The 17,150-nt window shown below is 36.0% G+C and overlaps 5 protein-coding genes across 6 annotated transcripts; 1 reads left to right on the top strand and 4 right to left on the bottom strand.

Annotated features, from left to right (window-relative positions):
- Positions 1–3,911: 3,911 nt before the first annotated feature.
- LOC104724414 (ribosomal RNA-processing protein 8) lies at positions 3,912–5,662 on the bottom strand. The gene is made up of 9 exons (XM_010442900.3): positions 5,459–5,662; positions 5,320–5,381; positions 5,181–5,232; positions 4,977–5,091; positions 4,807–4,901; positions 4,599–4,705; positions 4,393–4,507; positions 4,259–4,303; positions 3,912–4,155 (listed from the first exon to the last, which is right to left on the bottom strand). The coding sequence occupies exons 1-9, from the start codon at positions 5,660–5,662 to the stop codon at positions 4,084–4,086; spliced, it is 867 nt and encodes a 288-aa protein (XP_010441202.1). The 3' UTR covers positions 3,912–4,083.
- A 113-nt stretch (positions 5,663–5,775) lies between these two features.
- Positions 5,776–8,780, top strand: LOC104724413 (uncharacterized). The gene is made up of 6 exons (XM_010442899.3): positions 5,776–6,021; positions 6,247–6,303; positions 6,394–6,427; positions 6,507–8,205; positions 8,340–8,433; positions 8,532–8,780. Exons 1-6 carry the CDS (start codon positions 5,921–5,923, stop codon positions 8,569–8,571), a joined length of 2,025 nt encoding a protein of 674 aa, XP_010441201.2. The 5' UTR covers positions 5,776–5,920; the 3' UTR covers positions 8,572–8,780.
- A 58-nt stretch (positions 8,781–8,838) lies between these two features.
- Positions 8,839–10,859, bottom strand: LOC104724412 (altered inheritance of mitochondria protein 32-like). The gene is made up of 5 exons (XM_010442897.3): positions 10,362–10,859; positions 10,183–10,256; positions 9,693–9,998; positions 9,528–9,611; positions 8,839–9,456 (listed from the first exon to the last, which is right to left on the bottom strand). Exons 1-5 carry the CDS (start codon positions 10,593–10,595, stop codon positions 9,177–9,179), a joined length of 978 nt encoding a protein of 325 aa, XP_010441199.1. The 5' UTR covers positions 10,596–10,859; the 3' UTR covers positions 8,839–9,176.
- A 905-nt stretch (positions 10,860–11,764) lies between these two features.
- On the bottom strand, positions 11,765–12,629 carry LOC104724409 (uncharacterized). Its single transcript, XM_010442892.2, has 3 exons — positions 12,398–12,629; positions 12,172–12,294; positions 11,765–12,036 (listed from the first exon to the last, which is right to left on the bottom strand). Exons 1-3 carry the CDS (start codon positions 12,434–12,436, stop codon positions 11,857–11,859), a joined length of 342 nt encoding a protein of 113 aa, XP_010441194.1. The 5' UTR covers positions 12,437–12,629; the 3' UTR covers positions 11,765–11,856.
- A 146-nt stretch (positions 12,630–12,775) lies between these two features.
- On the bottom strand, positions 12,776–15,159 carry LOC104724410 (uncharacterized). Of its 2 annotated transcripts, XM_087474718.1 has the most exons (6): positions 14,854–15,159; positions 14,478–14,518; positions 14,210–14,373; positions 14,020–14,119; positions 13,762–13,931; positions 12,776–13,652 (listed from the first exon to the last, which is right to left on the bottom strand). In XM_087474718.1, the coding sequence occupies exons 1-6, from the start codon at positions 14,976–14,978 to the stop codon at positions 12,996–12,998; spliced, it is 1,257 nt and encodes a 418-aa protein (XP_087330844.1). In that variant the 5' UTR covers positions 14,979–15,159; the 3' UTR covers positions 12,776–12,995. The 2 variants fall into 2 exon arrangements, with proteins under 2 accessions (XP_087330844.1, XP_087330845.1); XM_087474719.1 differs by lacking the exon at positions 14,478–14,518 and having other exon boundaries at positions 14,854–15,117.
- Between the last annotated feature and the right edge of the window lie 1,991 nt (positions 15,160–17,150).

Here is a 17,150-nt window from a genome sequence, read left to right as displayed (position 1 = left end):
ATTAGAGGATGACAAATTAAACTCCAAGACTATAAATGTGTATTGGTTTTAAAAAAAAGTTACCTCCAGGAAAATTTCTGTATATTCTTCTGTTGTGAGGTCTCGTGGCCGTGATTCTCCATCTGACACAACAAAAGACCCTGCCTCGAGCTGAGACAACCTCTCTTGAACAGTCTTCTCATATGTTTCTGCAATCTTCTCTGCCTTCCGATCAACATATGTACCATCAGGCTTTGTATGTGCCTTGATGAAAACCTCACCAAGTCGGACTTCTCATCCCAATTCCTCAACCTGCAATGTTAGAAGAGGTTAACTAAAAAAAATAACAGTTATGTAAGAATTAAAAGTGGCGAAAATAATAGTTACTTAACCATTTCGTCTTGAAGCTGTCGATACGACTTTGGCCCTGAGAGGTGGACGTGAGGACCTAGGACGTTAAGGTCAGACATACAGGCATCAGAGTAGGTTTTACTCTTTTGTTGTGCTTCTTCAGTGTCCCAGTAATCCTCCATCGTTCTCCAGAGAGTGTTTCCTATCCAGTTTGGTTGAACTCGACTAGTCTTCACATTGCTAACCATGTCTTTGATCCGCTTTTGACAGATTTCCTCAAAATAAGCTTGAACAGTTCCGGTTATCAAACGATCCCAGGTGTGGGTTTTCTAGAAAAAAAAAGGAGCTATTGTTAGTGAAAAGAAGACATGTAAAGCTATGTGACATAAGGCTTATTGTTAGTGAAAAGAAGACATGTAATGTGACATCCTTACCGCGAACTCAAGGAAGTATCTCTCTTGTTTGTCCCGCGCCACACATGTCCAGCTGTAGAAGGGACCTTCGAATTTGTTTAGAAGAATTTTAGTAATCTTCCGAACAAGTTTCGATCCTTTGTCACGAGTAAACCTCCATACACATGAACAAATAAGCCTTTGTCAGTAGGTTACTTAAAAGCTCCATACACATGAACCAAAAGAAACAATACAAGAGGCATCAGTTAATGAGTCAAAAGAAACAATATGCATACGCACATTCACAAAACATTGACTCACCAAGACAAAAAACTATCTTGACTCATGGAACATAGAACCACATGATCATGAGAATCTAAGAGAAAACAAAGATCATTTTGCAAAGATGGGTCTATAGACAAAACTTATACTTGGATAAAAAAAAAACTAAACATGAATCTCCAGAAAAAGTTTTTACGGTTTGATAAATGAACACAATCTATACTTGAACCAGTAAACATAAACATGAAACTCATTACACGAGCAATAGATCTTTCCAAAAACAGAGCAAAACCTATACTAACTATACTTGGATCATCAAACACAATCCAAAAGACACAATAAACCAAATGAAATCATAATAAAATTACTCTCGTTATCAAGCATTTACCTACAGATTTATCTTCTAACATTCACAAAACACTACAATACATGAGAAGAGAGAAAAATCATACCATTGGGTGTTCGGTATGCGTGTGGGAGAGAGGACCGTGGTGAACTTATCCCTGTTTGGCACCAGAAGCAGGGCATTTAGAGCCCGAACCACGTCTTCCTGGAGCTCCGGAAACACCACAGCAGTTTCTTCTTCGAAGTTGTTGCCTTGGGACGATGGATGCGATGGATGACTACGAGTCTGAGAGCGTTGAGCTGGAGAAGGCGGAGGGTCATCTTGAAGAGTTGCATGAGTCGCTGGATTGTAGTTAACTTCTTCTAAAGGAGACCGGCGTACTTGAGGTTGAGTTTGGCGAGTAAAGGAGCCCTGAAATAGTTGTTGAGGCGGAGGATAGTCCCGGATCTGGGATTGCGTTGAATGTCGTGGCAAAATGGGGACTTCTTCTTCAGGTGTCTGCTGCGGATGAGGAGCTTGGACTGCCGGCGTGAAGTCGTACTGACTGGGTAGATTGGTAGGTCGTAGTCTTGACCTTCCGGGACTCTGAGAAACATTACGAACAAGTTTTCTCTTTCCTCCTCGATTAGGCATCTTAGGGTTTGATAAGAGAGATTGATAAGAGAGATTGAAGATTGATAAGAGAGATCGAAGATGCAGAAGAGAGATTGAAGATTCAGAAGAGAGATTGGAAGAAGAAGATGAGTTAGGCGGCTTAGGGTTTTGTCGAAGAGAGTAAGAAGAAGTAGGTTTTGTCGTAAAGAGTATAGGAAGAAGATGGGTTTGGAAGAAGATGGGTTAAAAGAGTGTAATTGGATTTGGGCCTAGCTCAATTCAATTTTAATGTTCTTAGCCCATAAAATGTTGTTGTTAATTAAAAAAAATATATGTTATTACAGAAAAACATATATCCATCCATATAAACATTTTATTTAAACATAAAACAACAAATTTTAAAAATAATAATAGTACATAATATATTATACATAATTAAATATACTATGCATATGGTTACACATTGCTTTTATACATATATAATGGTTATATCTTGGTTGAATGGTTTATGCAATAATTTTTATATAATTATTATAAAAGTTTAAATTTTGAAAGTTTAATGTTTAAAGTATAAGATTTGGGATATAGGTTTAAGATTTAGGGTTAAGTTTTGATAATAATATAAGATTTGGAAAACTATAATTTTTTTCAGCCTTAGATCTCAGTTTTTGGATATATTATATCAATTAGACTTTCTTATGTAAGTATTAAACCTTGGTTTTATGTATATATATAATAATGGTTAAGTTTTGATTTTATGGTTTATGAATTAATTTATAAGATTAAGAATTGAAAGTTCAATATTTAGAGTTTATAATATAAGTTTTAGAGTTTACTAAAGGGTTTGAAGTTTGGTTAATGGTTTGGGGTATAGGGTTTAGGGTTAAGATTTAAGATTTGGGATAGATTTTCTTATAAGTTCTAAAGTTTGGTTTATGTATATAAATAATGTTTATGTTTGGTTGTATGGTTTATGAATTAATTTCTAAGATTAAAAATTGAAAATTAAAAATTTAGAGTTTATGATTTAAGTTTTGGAGTTTGGTTAAGGGTTTGAGGCTAAATTTTAATTTTTTAAATTTTCCTAAACAGCGACTGATATGCGACTTTTTAGCGATCTTTACCTTGAGTCGCATATTAGTCGTTAAATTAACGACTATTTAATGACTACATGTTCCGGTATGCGATATAGTCATAACATAGTCGCTAAATTACTACTAACATACCGACTACTATATGTAATCATAAAAAGGCGACTAATGTACAACCAATATTTATAGTCGTTAGATAGGCGACTAATGTACAACCAATATTTATAGTCGTTAGATAGTCTCCAAAAATAAGAAACTATATATGTAGTCTTAAAAACTATGTTTTGTTGTAGTGTTTGTAATAGTTCGTTTCCGCTTTTGAATCAAGTGGCTACTCCACTAACTTGCTCGTTTGTAATGGCTTTTGTATGATATAAAGTTAAAACACTTGTGAAAAAAAAAAGAATAATTCATTTCATTTAGTAGAACAAGTTTTTGCGTCACTTAGCTCAGATCTTGATTTAGACTTCTTTTTTTTAGACATCAATATATGTTCATGTTGTGTCCAATTTTTTTAATTGTATCCCAAGACTAAGAAATCAAGCAGAAGTAAGTAGATGTAGGCATGTAGCAAACCAAGTGAACAGAAGATAGTAACGAATGGAGTATTAGGGGATCAACTCATCCAACGTATTGCTCTCAAATATAGGATTATATTAATCAAAGAGGTTTTGTAGTATATAAAGTGACAATAAGTTCCTAATCGAAAGTGAAAAAAAATTCTAATTGCCTGAGATAAGTTCCTAAGGAAAACCAAACTTCATTAAGGGAGAAATTTGTTGAAACAAACCGAAATTTTTTTGGATATATGATAAGTCTTAAAACAAAAAGGGACGCATGACACATTCATAAACTAAACCTCGCTATGTTAACAAAAATCTGAAAACTTATCCTAACATTTCAAAGACCACAATAATTGATTTAACCAAGGGTGCAAAATTCTGAGTTTTTTTCTTTTTAACCGAAGATAAATATGCCTAAGTGATACAACATTGATGTTTATATAAAGTTATAAACTCATCTGTGTAAATCTTCCATCATAAACTCATCATCGACGTTTGTATAAACATGCTTTCAACTCGGGCCACTTTATTGTCTTCTGATTTGAATCCAACTGCTCCTATACAATCACAAGATTAAATAAAAAGGTTATTGCTAAATAAAAACGTTGAGATCCAAGCTTTGAGTCTAATCAAACCTAATGGAAGCATTTATTCACTAACCTTTTTCTTGAAATGCAATAAGATGAACATCTTATTCGAGACGTCCTGCAAAAAGAACAAAATGAGGTTCGTTCTCATAGGGGAAACGAAAAAAACAAAGGAGGATGAGAGAGTATACAGACAAAAGATTTTACCTTTAGAACCGAAGTAAATCCAAGATCACAAACTGCTTTCACAAAGTCTTTTGGGTCTGCTCCTCCATTGTTTGGATCAAACCTGCTTTTTACTTCCGCTATAAGAAGCATACCACTGTTGAATAGACCCATAGGAACTGTTATTCAGAACCATGACAAAAAACCTATAACGAAGAAGAAACTGGCAAAAGTAAACAAAAGCTGACCTTGGACGAAGTACTCGATGTGCCTCTTTGATGTAACTAGAATAGTTCGTTCCCATCAATGAAAGACAGAAAACAGCAACATCCACTGATGAAGACTCAAGTGAGGTCTAATACAACAAGAAAACCAAAACTAAACTAGTTAAATCTGAGGCAACAAAACACATCATATAAGCCGAACGAATAACCGAGTAAGATTTGACGTACGTACATTTGACATATCGCAGGCAATAACAGAGGGGTTCTTTGAGACAAGATCAAAGGAAAAAACTTTGTTCTTCACACTTTTAGCAATCCTTGCATCACCTGAGACAGATTTATCATATCGGTAAAAGCGATTTCAACAGGTAAGAAAAAACACAGGGATAAAGAAAATCTCACCACAGCCAAAATCAGCCACAACTAAAGAAGAGCTTCTAGACAAAAGCCAATCTATAATGGAATTAACAGGAAGCTCAGGCCAGTTTGACATTTGTTGTTGATACCCTGTATGATACTGAAAACCAAAATTTACAATTCAATTCAAAAAAACAGAATCAAACTCAAATTCTTGTTCTATAAGCTAATGGTGTGAGTTTTAATTACCATATCAAACATTTCTGGATCTTCTTTAAAGTAGTCTAATGCTTCTTGTCCACTGAAAAAGCAGAGATTTTTTTTGAACTAAGCTCAAGATTAAAACCACCAGAAAGAATATTAAAAAAAAAAAAAAATCAAAACTTACGAGCAAGTGTAGAGTTTCTCATTGAGCATCCTAAATTGCCCACCTGATAATCTCTCTCGAAGCTGCGATTTTTATAAATTGATCAAAATCTCCATAAAACTTCAAATAAATAAAAATCAAAATGTAAACGAGAGAGAACCATATCGAGGAAATTGGAAGGTTTAGCTCGTTTCGATGAAGCTGAAGAAGAAGAAGAACCTCCACGCTTATTGTTTTTATTGATTTTGGTATCTTTTTGACTCTTCAGTTTCGACTCGATTGGTTCTTCTTTAGAAGGTTTAGTGTTCTTTTGTTTCTTCTTGTTCCTCTTCCTGTTTTTGCTGCTTGTACTTTCGTCTTTCATGGCGGTCGCCGTCGTCTTCAACGTTTTCCCTCTCTGTGTTTAGGTTTTTAGTTTCAGAAGTAGAAGATGACGAGTTTCTTATCTTTTGGGCCATTAATGGGCTTTTTGTATTGACCTAATTAAGCCGGTTCACTCAAAAAGTTTAATTAAATCTTCGAACCAACCCGGTTTAAGTTTTTTGGTAGTATGAACTACGATGTAAAAAAAAAACCAAAATCGTCGTGTTCCCAATTCCTTTGAAGAACATCATCAACTGCAATGGATGATGATGATGATTGTTCAGTGTTCTTCAGGAATGATTGTGCTTCGATACTTTCACAGATTAAGGATCAAGATGAGCAGATTCGTCTCAAAAGAAGGTTTCTTCTCTTTCTGGTTTTATATGTTTGTATGTGAATTAAGGAATATAATTTGTCACTTAGATGGAGGAAAACAAATGCTTTGGTCTTGGAGGAATCTCTTTGCTTATTAGGGCTTTGTGAAAGTTTCAAATTTTTAATGTTTTTATGGAAAAAGGTTTTCGACTTTGTTTTGTCGTTTGCTGTCTTTGGTATGCTGAACTGAAACTTTTAAAAACCTTGTAGGCGGCTGTTGGGTTGTGATATGTCTGAATCCAAGGACCATACCCCGGGAAAGACTGAGTGAGTTCATTACCGAGTTTCTATTTTGTTATTCCCTTTGGTTTAGCTGATTGATTATATGACTATGAACTCTTGTTCTTTGTAAAACAGATTCGTCCCTGAATCTTTGCTTAGGGGAGATGATGTATGTCTCTCTCATTCACCCTTTTTTGTAATAGAAGTATTCATAGTTCCTTTCAATAAGATCTCTTTTGTGATTCCAGATATTCTACGAGACCATTAAGTCGCGAGTAGAGGAGGCATTTGGAATTTGCAAGAATGAACAAGTATGCAATGATGTTCAACAAAAGGAGTTAAAGTTCAGCAGTCTCGAAGTTGCCAGAAAGCTTGATTTTATGACGAATAAAGGTCTTTATCTTATTGCAATCATACTCACAGGAGGTTCTACTGTTTTTGACAAGACTCGATGGAAAATGAAAGAGATTATCAAAGATTCGATCAGTAGAGATTTCGGAAAAGGAAAAGACGATACTGGTAAACAAGACATTGTTAATCAGCTGCATCAAGTTCTTAGTGATCCGGCAAATTTCCGGGAAGATTGCTCGATGAATTTGGCGAGAACATCCACTTTGCAGTCCCATCGTGATGCTGCAATGAAGGTACTGAATGAGCTAGATAGTTTGTCAACGCACACCCTACGTGCCATGAAAAGGAAACTTAAAGGTTCAAGAATGATACCTCAACTGAAAACCAGTAGATTTGGTCAGAGTCGAAGTGATCTGATAAGCCAGGTGAAGCAAACTATCGAAAAGATGCTCTCAGAACTTTCTGCAGGGGATAAACTGCAGGAGCGATTGGCTAAAGCGTTGTCATTGGTAGATTTATCACTTAAGCTAAGTCCTGGCTACAAAACTACTGCTGCCACAGATTTTTTTCGGTTCTCACCAGAAACAAAGAACCTGCAGAACGAGATAGTGAAGGCAGTCTGGTTACTCCGTAAAGTCAGGTTTCCTGAGCTGAAAAGATTGCATCTTTGTTTAGACCCAGAAGCTGAAGTATCTAAAGACAGCTTAAGATCAGCGGTCAGACAAATGTTGATTGAGTATCTTTTTGAGTGCAGTGATATGGACACCATTCCAAAGTCTTTGATGGAAGCTCTTTCATTGGTCAACAGGAGGACGCGGAATGTAGAGCATAAGGTTTTTCCAAGGGAAGCAATTGAGGAAGAGACAGAGTGTACATTAAATGTGAGTGCTCAAGTGAAGCAAATATTTTGCCAATGTATTCCAAATTATGAGCTTGATGAGGACTTTGATGATGCTTATATGGAGGACTTAGAAGACAGTGATGATGATGATGATTTTGAGAGTTGTAGTTTATTTGATAACGAGAGTAGATGCCGAAACATAAAGCTTGAAGTCAAAGGCACTCAAGAAGATTCAATGGGGTCCTCTGATTCGGATCATGAAGAAAGTGGTGCAGAATGCTTGGTTTTGGACCCGACTGATTCTACACACGTAACCAACCAGCACTCTTCTGTCAATAGGATTGTTATAAGAGACCTGACAGAGAGTATTACTAGAGATCATCCTAGGTCTCTTTATGTCACTCCCACATCCAATAAATCAACACTTCTGAGTGATAAACATGACATAGGTACGAGCAATATCCGAGTTAAGGTTGAGAGGGATATTGAGATGGAAGGAGATAACCAGTTCAGCTCTCGGTCTTTGTTTTCTGTTGAAAATATAAAGTCTGATGATCATGGTGAGCAGAAGCCACGCAGAAGAAACAAAAACCAGTACCTCGCAGTCCAAGATATATCTGATGAGACAAGCTTGGTTGCACATGACCTAATCGGCCGCTTACTAGAGAAATTTGCAGACCGTCAAGGTCTAGACTTAGAAGCGGATGAACGTTCATATCTTGGAGGCGAGTCGAGGCTTCAAGAAGGTATAGAAGGTGAGGATAAAAACGTTTATAATCTTATACAAATTCATTGTACTTGTCTTACTGTCGACATGATCTACTTGAGACATCCTAAGACTTGTGTTCCCGAGAGTCATCTTTGCTGAATTTCCACTTGTGTGTTGCAGGGAGTGAAATTAAGCAAGCTTCATTGCAAGAGAAGTCAGATGAGTCGATCATTGTTTCTGCTACCAAAGAGCTAATGCCATCCCTTGAAGAGAGGTATACATTTCTTATTGTTTTTGGTATGAAAGTTTCATTTCCCCTAAGTAAGCGTGAGGATATCAAATCTCTAATTACCGGATATCTGATTTTAACAGTGTCTTCATGAAATTAAAAGAGTTGATGAATGTGAGCTAGCATCAGTAATCTTGTAATCTTTCCAACCAAAGTGAAGTAGCTATGGAATGGAGAGAGAAACAACAGAGCATATTGGGATTAACACAACAAAGAACACGATTTTGCATCGCATTGTATGATTTGTACTTGACTTTGAAACCCCTGGCTAATGTAAGAACTTAAACTGTTCTCCTTATTTTTCTTTCATATGAAAGATGATATTTGCCCTACAGAACTGTACAACGATCGCCAACAAACTTTTGGTTACAATCTATCGACAATAATTGATTTCAAACATAAACAAAACTGAACCAAAATAACAAACCAAAGTCAACGTTTAGTTAAATGCATCAAAGCGAGAGAGCTTAGACCAATCACAAAAGATATGGCCATTACAACAAAAGTACATAATGTGAGAACATAAAACGCAAAAAACGCTCATAGAAACCAAAAAGTTTATATGTTTCTTCAATGGTAGAATCAATCAATCAATGACAAAAACAAGAACATAATTCCTCGATTCTGTTTTGTGGTCGAATCAGCGGATGTTTTCTTTTTTCTATTGTCTTGTGGCAATCTCCAAGAAAACTTCTATATGAATCAAATTGGTAAGTAAGGTTAGGTTCTTATCCTGACCTCCTGAAAAAGGTGTAAGCCATGGCTATAGTTGCAATGGCTCCAACCACAGCTGCTCCAATGTAGAACTCTTCCTTGTCAAGAGGCTGGAACCATATGGCGCACTGCTTTCCTTCTTTCTTAATTGGCTCTGGCTTTGGGGTTTCTTCTTGGCAACACGAAACGCCCTTTGTTCCCTTACAACATCCTCCCGTGAGTCCCTTGCTCTCCTCTTTGTTACCGTTTGTTATCATTTTCTCAGCTTCAGCTTCAGATAAGCCCATTTGACCCCTGAAACAGAAGTAACTTAGCTAAGTTCGAGACATATACAAGCTAGAAACATGAGTGTTTGAAATCTATACCTCCAAATCCTTAGTATGATTTCTCCTTTTGCAATATGCTGATCAAGCAATTCAGGCACATCATCAGGAGTCACATAGCCATACCTACGTTTAAACCAGCACGGTTACTCGTCAATGCCATAAACTATATAACATTTTCATTTATTGATCCAACCATTTTCTTACCAATTGCCAGTAATCTTTCCAGCTGAATCAGGACTGAAGATGATCAAATTACCAGCATACTTGTGCTGTCCAACGTGAGAACATCGTTTCAGAGTAATCTGGTCTGAAAGTCCACGAGAGCCAATCTCCTTTTGGAACCTCTCTAAGATCACTGGGCCACAAACACCACATCTCTTGTCTCGACTAGTATGAGTACACACAAATACAAATGTTCCAGATATCTCTTCCTGAGTCCCAGAGCTCCATGCCTTCCCATTCACAAGAACATCTTCAAAAAAACCTTCCACGTCCGTATCCTTAACCCCCCTATAGTCAATACCAAACTCCAGATTCAGATCTGAATCTCAGATTCAACAAGCTCATCTAAAATGTAATATCTAAAGTTTCTAAAGTTAGCTTATACAACAATCTACACTCTCTAGAAATCTATAGCTAGGAGTCAACCATGTTCTAGTCAACTTGTATCATCAAAACGTAGAGAGGCACTCACTTGTATCGGATCATATCTGGAAAAACCAACACATCACCATCAGATCCACCACCTTCACATACATTAAGCTTCGTCTACAACAAAACCAACAAGCACACAAAACAAACAAAAAAGTCAGCGTAATGGTTTTAAGAATAATCTTTTATAAGAAAGAGATACAACGGAAGAAAATGTATAACCTGAACAAGAAGATCAGATTTGCGATCTTTGAGAAACTTAGCGAAACGCTGAGGTAAACCTTGTTCTTCTACATGTGAGGGCCAAGCTTCAGGTGTTTTGTAAAGAACAAAAACATGACGACCGTACGAAGTAATGGAATTGGCTATGTTGGTGCTGTACATCTCCGGCCGTTTAAATCCATACTCTGTGTCTTCCGACGCCGGAACAGAGTTCGTGTTCTCAACTTCAGCCATTTGACGTGTTAGCGACGGTTTCTTCTTAGATTCAAATTGAGAGAAAGAGAGAAAGAGTTGTGACTTTTTGAAGAAGAGTGCAAAAATATTTTATGTTTCATAAACACGTCGTGAGGCGTCCACACGAATGTGACAAAGCGGTGACGTAAAATTAAGCTCACAGACGGATTCGTTTCGAGATGTCTACAAATCTACTTGACCGTCTTGCTATTTTTGGTGACAGGCAGTGGTTTTTAGTTAATCAGGGCACGTTGGTCAACTAAACTATATATCATGTGAGTGATCGAATTTTAATTGCCTGAAGATGACTCAAACATTTGTTTATAGATCATAAGTAAGAAGAAGAAGAATTTTTTTATGTATTTGGCTTCAATTCTTTGCCATATACATTTTGCTTAAACGTGTAGCTTATTTTATTTTTTGAAAATTTTTGAAAAAAATGTTAAATTAGATTCAAAAAAGAAATAGCCTTTTTACAACAAGTATTTGCTTAAACGTGTAGTTTAACGAAGTCGTCAATTTAATTTATACAGTATTTGATTCCTTCGTTTAATGTAGACATGTCAAAAAGCATACTAAAACTAATTTGTAAGCATTTTATACGGATTATATGAAAAAACTATACTCAACTAGAAGTGTTATTAATGTGGTGTGTCAGATTAACAAGTGCATGATACAATCAACTAACTTACAAAAGAGAAAATAAAGACACAGTATGTTGCCTAATCTACACAACATCCGGGTCAAACTACACAACAAAGTAAATAAGAAGCATGAAAGCTAATAGCATCAACTAGTGATCTACCAAGGGTAAGAAAGATACTCACGGGCTGCACAGACATGAACAACACTCAAGACCCGGTTATTAAACTACAACTAGAGTAAAGATACAGGGATCGAAAGATCCTGAGGATAACGCAAACCACCGCGGAGGTAAGCCACTCGATGAAACCCGAAACTAGTCGATGACATGAAGTTAGCCCCCAAGAGATAATTTTCCTCACTAGACAAACAACTCTATAAAAATATATATCATAAAGTTATTTCCTGCTCTTTGAGTTGTGTTCTTTTTTGCTTTTGCTCTGTTTTTTTCAGTGCTTGACCTATTGCTCTTGTTCAACTCACTTTGTTTACTTAATAAAATGATGGCAAAACAAAACAATACAAAATTAAAGAGAAGCACAAATCCTTGATTACAAAATTCACAAGAATTCACGGATACAACTAAAATATCTAGACCAAACATTTGGTTAAAAACAGATCAAGAGTTTTGAAGTAAATTGTCGAAGTAAAGGTTTAAGACGTATCTAGCGGCGGAGAGAACATCAAGCCTCCTCTCACTCGGCTCGTACTTGCCTTTCCTGAGCTGATACCGATGAGTCACAGCGGAGATTGTGTACGTTTGCCCTTCTATCATCACGTTCTCGCCGCACTGAAGGTTCTGCCAAAACCAAAAAGAAAGCTTTTCATCAAAACTCATTCTACATAATTGATAGGGGCATATATACTTGTCTTCTGAAACATTCATTTCCAATGAAAAATTTAAGCGAAGGGAAGAAGAAGAGTTGAGACTGACATGAGGAAGGCAACGGACGCCAAGAGACTTGGGAGGAGGAGTGATTTCAATGACTTTGTAAGGGTAATTGCTCTGATCTCTTCCTTTCTCTTTCTTTCTGCAATTTATCTCCAACCTCCCTACCTGCAAAATCCACTCTTTTTACCATTCTTTTGGGAGAAAACTCAAAAAAAAAAAAAAAAAAAAAAAAAAAATTGCGATTTGAATTCGCTCTAAAAATCGTTACTTTTCCGATACAGACGAGATTTGATGCAAGTGTTGCCATTTCCACAAGTCAGAATATTAACCCAGAATTTTTGATATGAGAGACAGGGATAATAACTTAAGAAGAACCCAGTTGAATTATTCTCTGAATTTTGTGAAAAGGAACACGAGAAACAGAGCAGAATCTAAACAATTGAGACAGATGATTGACCACCAGATATTTTGTAGGTCTATTTGTGGCTCTCACTTAAGGGAGAAAGAAGACAATCAAACCTTCCGACTTATACAGAGGCTTCTAATGATAACGTTACAAACAAGACTACATAGCGAGTCTAACAAGATTCGAGTCAAAAACTCAAAATCGTTGTGATACAAGCTAAGTCTAAAGTTGCCAGACGAGTTCTACGCAAAAAAATAATAATCTGGCACACTGTTAAGTCGAGATAATTTTCTAAAAATGTATGTAAACTACTCAGGGGGGGAACCAAAAGCCCTAAAAGCCTCCTCCTCTCTCTCTCTCTCAGAATACAATAACTAGCTATCATCAATCTTGATAACCATTACACAAACTAAGCATGACGGAACGAGTAAGAAGAAGTTTGGAGCTTTTATCAAACTCTCTACCTTCCATAAGGATGGTACCGTCCGCTGCCACCGCCTCCATATCCGCCTCTACTTCCCCCTCCTCCATAAAATGATCCTCCCCCGCTTCCTCCACCGCCATTGTAACCTCCTCCGCCTCCACCTCCAAGTCCACCTCTGTAGCCTCCGCCACCAGCAGCACCCATTCCACCCCCATATCCACCAATACCACTACTACCATAACCGCCTCCATAACTGCCACTTGGTCCACCATACCCACCTCCAGGTTCACCGTATGGCGGGCCATACATATCACCAGGTCCACCACCGTACCCACCGCCTCCTCCCATACCGTAACCACCTCTGTTGTAACCACCGCCGCCGCCTCCTCCATAACGACCAGAATATCCAAGTGCTGGTTCTCCTCTATAAGGTCCCACGCCACCACCGTATCCACCACCGCCATACCCACCGAATTCTCCTCCGTATCCTCCATAACCACCAGACCGGCCACCTCCATAGCCGGCACCACCTGATTTGTAAGGACCACCTGGACCACCTGGACCACCATATTCACCACCGCCACCATAACCATCTCCATAACCTCCACCAAAGTTAGAGCGAGAGTCACCAAACCGCTTTGACGGGGTTGTAACTGAGTTTGGTTTTTTTGGTTCTGCCTTCTTTATCTCAACCTATACAAGAAATTTTCCAAAGACAATTCAGCAAAAGCGGATGTGAGTGTCCTGATTATCCCTACAAAGTCTTAGAATCTCAACAATATTTGTAAGAGCGTGCAGTTACCTGAGTCCCTGAGAGCTCAATTCTGTTCCCTTTGGCCAAGAGATGATCAACCATATCTTCACTTTCATATGTAACAAACCCAAAGCCACGTGATCTTCCAGTTGAGTGATCACGCATAATCTGATGTTCCTTTAGCTCTCCAAATTGCATAAAGAATTCCTTGAACTCATCTATTCAAACACCAATCACCGAATTAATATCTAACATGATTCTGAAATAAAAACCATATGATAGAGATAAAAATGGGAAAGGCCTTACCATCATCCACAGATGAAGGAATCCCACCAACAAATATCTTCTTGGTTTTGAAATCATTAGAGCTCACGGATCCTCTTGGTATTGTCCGCTTAATTTCAACCTGAAGAGCCAAAAAAAACAAAGAGTGAATATATTATGACACTGTAAGGCACAACACAACTTAAAACTGTAAGGAACAGCTCAATGTCACCTGCTTCCCAATGATAATGTGATTGTCCTCCATAACTTTGTCGACCACAGAGACATCAGCATATGTGACAAACCCAAACCCTCGGGGCTGTCCAGTTTTCCTGTCCTTCATAATGACAGAATCAGTGATCTCTCCATACTTCCCAAAATGCTTGACGAACTCAGCTGCATCAGCAAATCGAAAGCCAGAGTTAAGAAAAGTATTGAACTTTACACGATAACGAGAGCGCTAACCTCATACAATGTTGCAACCAGACACAAGAGCTAACCTGAAGTTGTCTCCCTGGCTAAACCTCCAACAAATATCTTTCTACAAATTCCACAAAACATCGTATAAGTACACTAAACACTAAGTATTAAGAAACCAGAGAAGAGCACTAATCTTATCCTCCTCCACTCTATAAATCACTTTTATGCTAATTCGTAAGAGTAGCGATAACAAGTCTGAATCTTTCTATAGCAAAAGACCCTAACAAGCCATAAATCTCACAGAGCTTAACGAAAAAGATTAGTAATTTAGAAAACCCTAAGAGATTCGAAACAAAAAGATTCTTCCTTTTATCAAAATTTTCATGAAATAGAGAAAAGAACCAAACCCTAATTCCTGAATCTAGAATCTTTTGGGAAGAAATCAAAGAAACGTACCCAGCACTATCGACGCCGCCACCAGAGTGAGGCTGAGATTTGTCGTCATCGTCTTCAACATCATCGGATGGTTTAGGATCCTGGATTTCATCTTCGATAACTGTTTCCGTTCCATAAGGATCCATGACGGCACAATCGAAACCCTAAAACCCTTGGGAGAACGAAGAAGAAGAAAGAAGAAGAAGCGGCAGACGCCTAAAAGCCGTGTCGTGCAGTGAGCAAATCCCTAAAACCCTTAGAGAAGAGAAAGGGGGATACTTATTGTACTCCGCGTAGCACTCGATCTTAACCTCGTTTCTTGTGTTTAGAAATAAGGACGTTTGATCTCGCTTTTTTTTGGTTTTCTAATGAGTGAATCTTAGCCGTTAGATTGTCTTTTTTTTTTTAGTAATTTAAAAATAGAAAATGGTCAATTTATATGATAACTAAAATTACAAATAAAATTGAGAATATAGCACTATATTCAAAAAAAATTAAGAAAATAAGATGAGATGGCTGGCAGAGGTGGTCGACGGTGGTGATCAGTGGTGGTGACTGGCAGTGGTGACCTGCGGTGATAACCGATGGTGATGACCGGTGGTGGTGATCTGTAGTGATGGCCGGCAGTAGTGACCAACCCGACGGAAAGTGACAATAAAAATGGTGGTAAAGAGATAAAATTAGGCATGGGCGTTATATCCAAATCCGGATACCCGATTCGAAATCTAATCCGAATTTTATAAATTGTTCATACGAGTATTATAATCAGTATCCAAATTATCCGACCGATCCGAATTCGATCTGAATTTGATCCGACATGAATATATTGATTATGAAGAAATATCATAACTATTTTTTATCTTCCAATACACTTTTTTTTATCCGTTAAGTGATCTTTACTTATTGACGTAGACGTTAAAAAGTCTTAAAAAATATACTAATCTTTTGTCGCGAAATTTATTTGACAGTGTTGTGCTACACGTAAATTTTGCTTCCTAATAATGAATCTCATAATTGGACTCATTTATATCCATAAGATCATCTTATTACATCAAATATTACATTTTATCTTAAGTGTTTGACAAACGAAAAATTATGTTCACATATATAAAATTTTCTATTTTAAAACATGTAAAGTTCATTTTTTTTTGCACAACAAACATGTATAGTCTACTATGTTTCTGTATAGTGTTCTTTTATTTTGATTCTCCTAAATCTACAAACTCATAAGATAATTCTTATTTTTTAAAGATTACTCAGAATAAACTTTCTTTAATATGTTTTATATCAAGTAACCTTTTACATTTCTCTTAAATATATACTATTTTTGAGAACTTAATTAATGTTTTCTTTTTTTTTTGGATATACCTTTGTTCAACAAATTTCACCCTTTTTCAATTTTGAAAAAATATATAACATATATAGATAACTCAAACTATTTTAAGTATTTATATTATTTAGAATTCTAAATAATTATATGCACCAAATCCTTCTAGTTTTATTTGGTAACATGAATTTATAATTTAACACTAACAAAAATAGTCTCAAGTTTTAAATACATATATATATATATATTAATTATATTATACTATAATTGAAAATATACCCCGACTTTTAATTCATAACATGAATTTATAATTTAACGCCAAGAATTGAATAACCACTTGATTTAAAAAACCTTTAAATTTGTGTTTTTTTAAAACTCTAATATTCTTTAAATATATGATAGCTTTTATTTCCCCCTCTTTCTAGTTTATTGTTAATTATCTATATATATAAAGTTAGCTTTTCTCACTTCTGGTGGTGCTGCCACCTCAGCACTTCTTATTTTTAATTTTAATAAATTAATCCACATATAAAGTCCATAAAATCTAAAATTAATGCATCAATTAATTCACTCATTTTTAAATATTTTAATTATTATAAAAACAATAATTTAAACTAAAATGTAAAATAAAAACGAAATGAAAAAAAAATACAACCAAAAAAAATATATCAAAGTAAAATATGAACAGAGATAACATACATATAAAATTAGTTATTTCTATCATAATATATAATAATTGTGTAAATATTTGTAAAAAAACTAGAAAGAGGGGAAAATAGAGCTATCATATATTTAATGAAAAACAATTACTTTCAAGATTTATATTTATTAGGATAATGAAAATAAGAGTTTTTTCCCAAAAACAAACAGAACAATTTAAAGGTTTTTTAAATCAAGAGGTTATTCAATTCTTGGTGTTAAATTAGATTAAAAGTTGGTATATATTATTATTTCAATTATAGTATAATATAATTAATATATATATATATAT

The sequence above is a fragment of the Camelina sativa genome, chromosome 11 (assembly GCF_030686135.1).
Source record: "Camelina sativa cultivar CO46 ecotype springtype chromosome 11, ASM3068613v1".
Taxonomy (NCBI): domain Eukaryota; kingdom Viridiplantae; phylum Streptophyta; class Magnoliopsida; order Brassicales; family Brassicaceae; genus Camelina; species Camelina sativa.
This window is presented reverse-complemented; position numbering and strand designations above follow the sequence as displayed.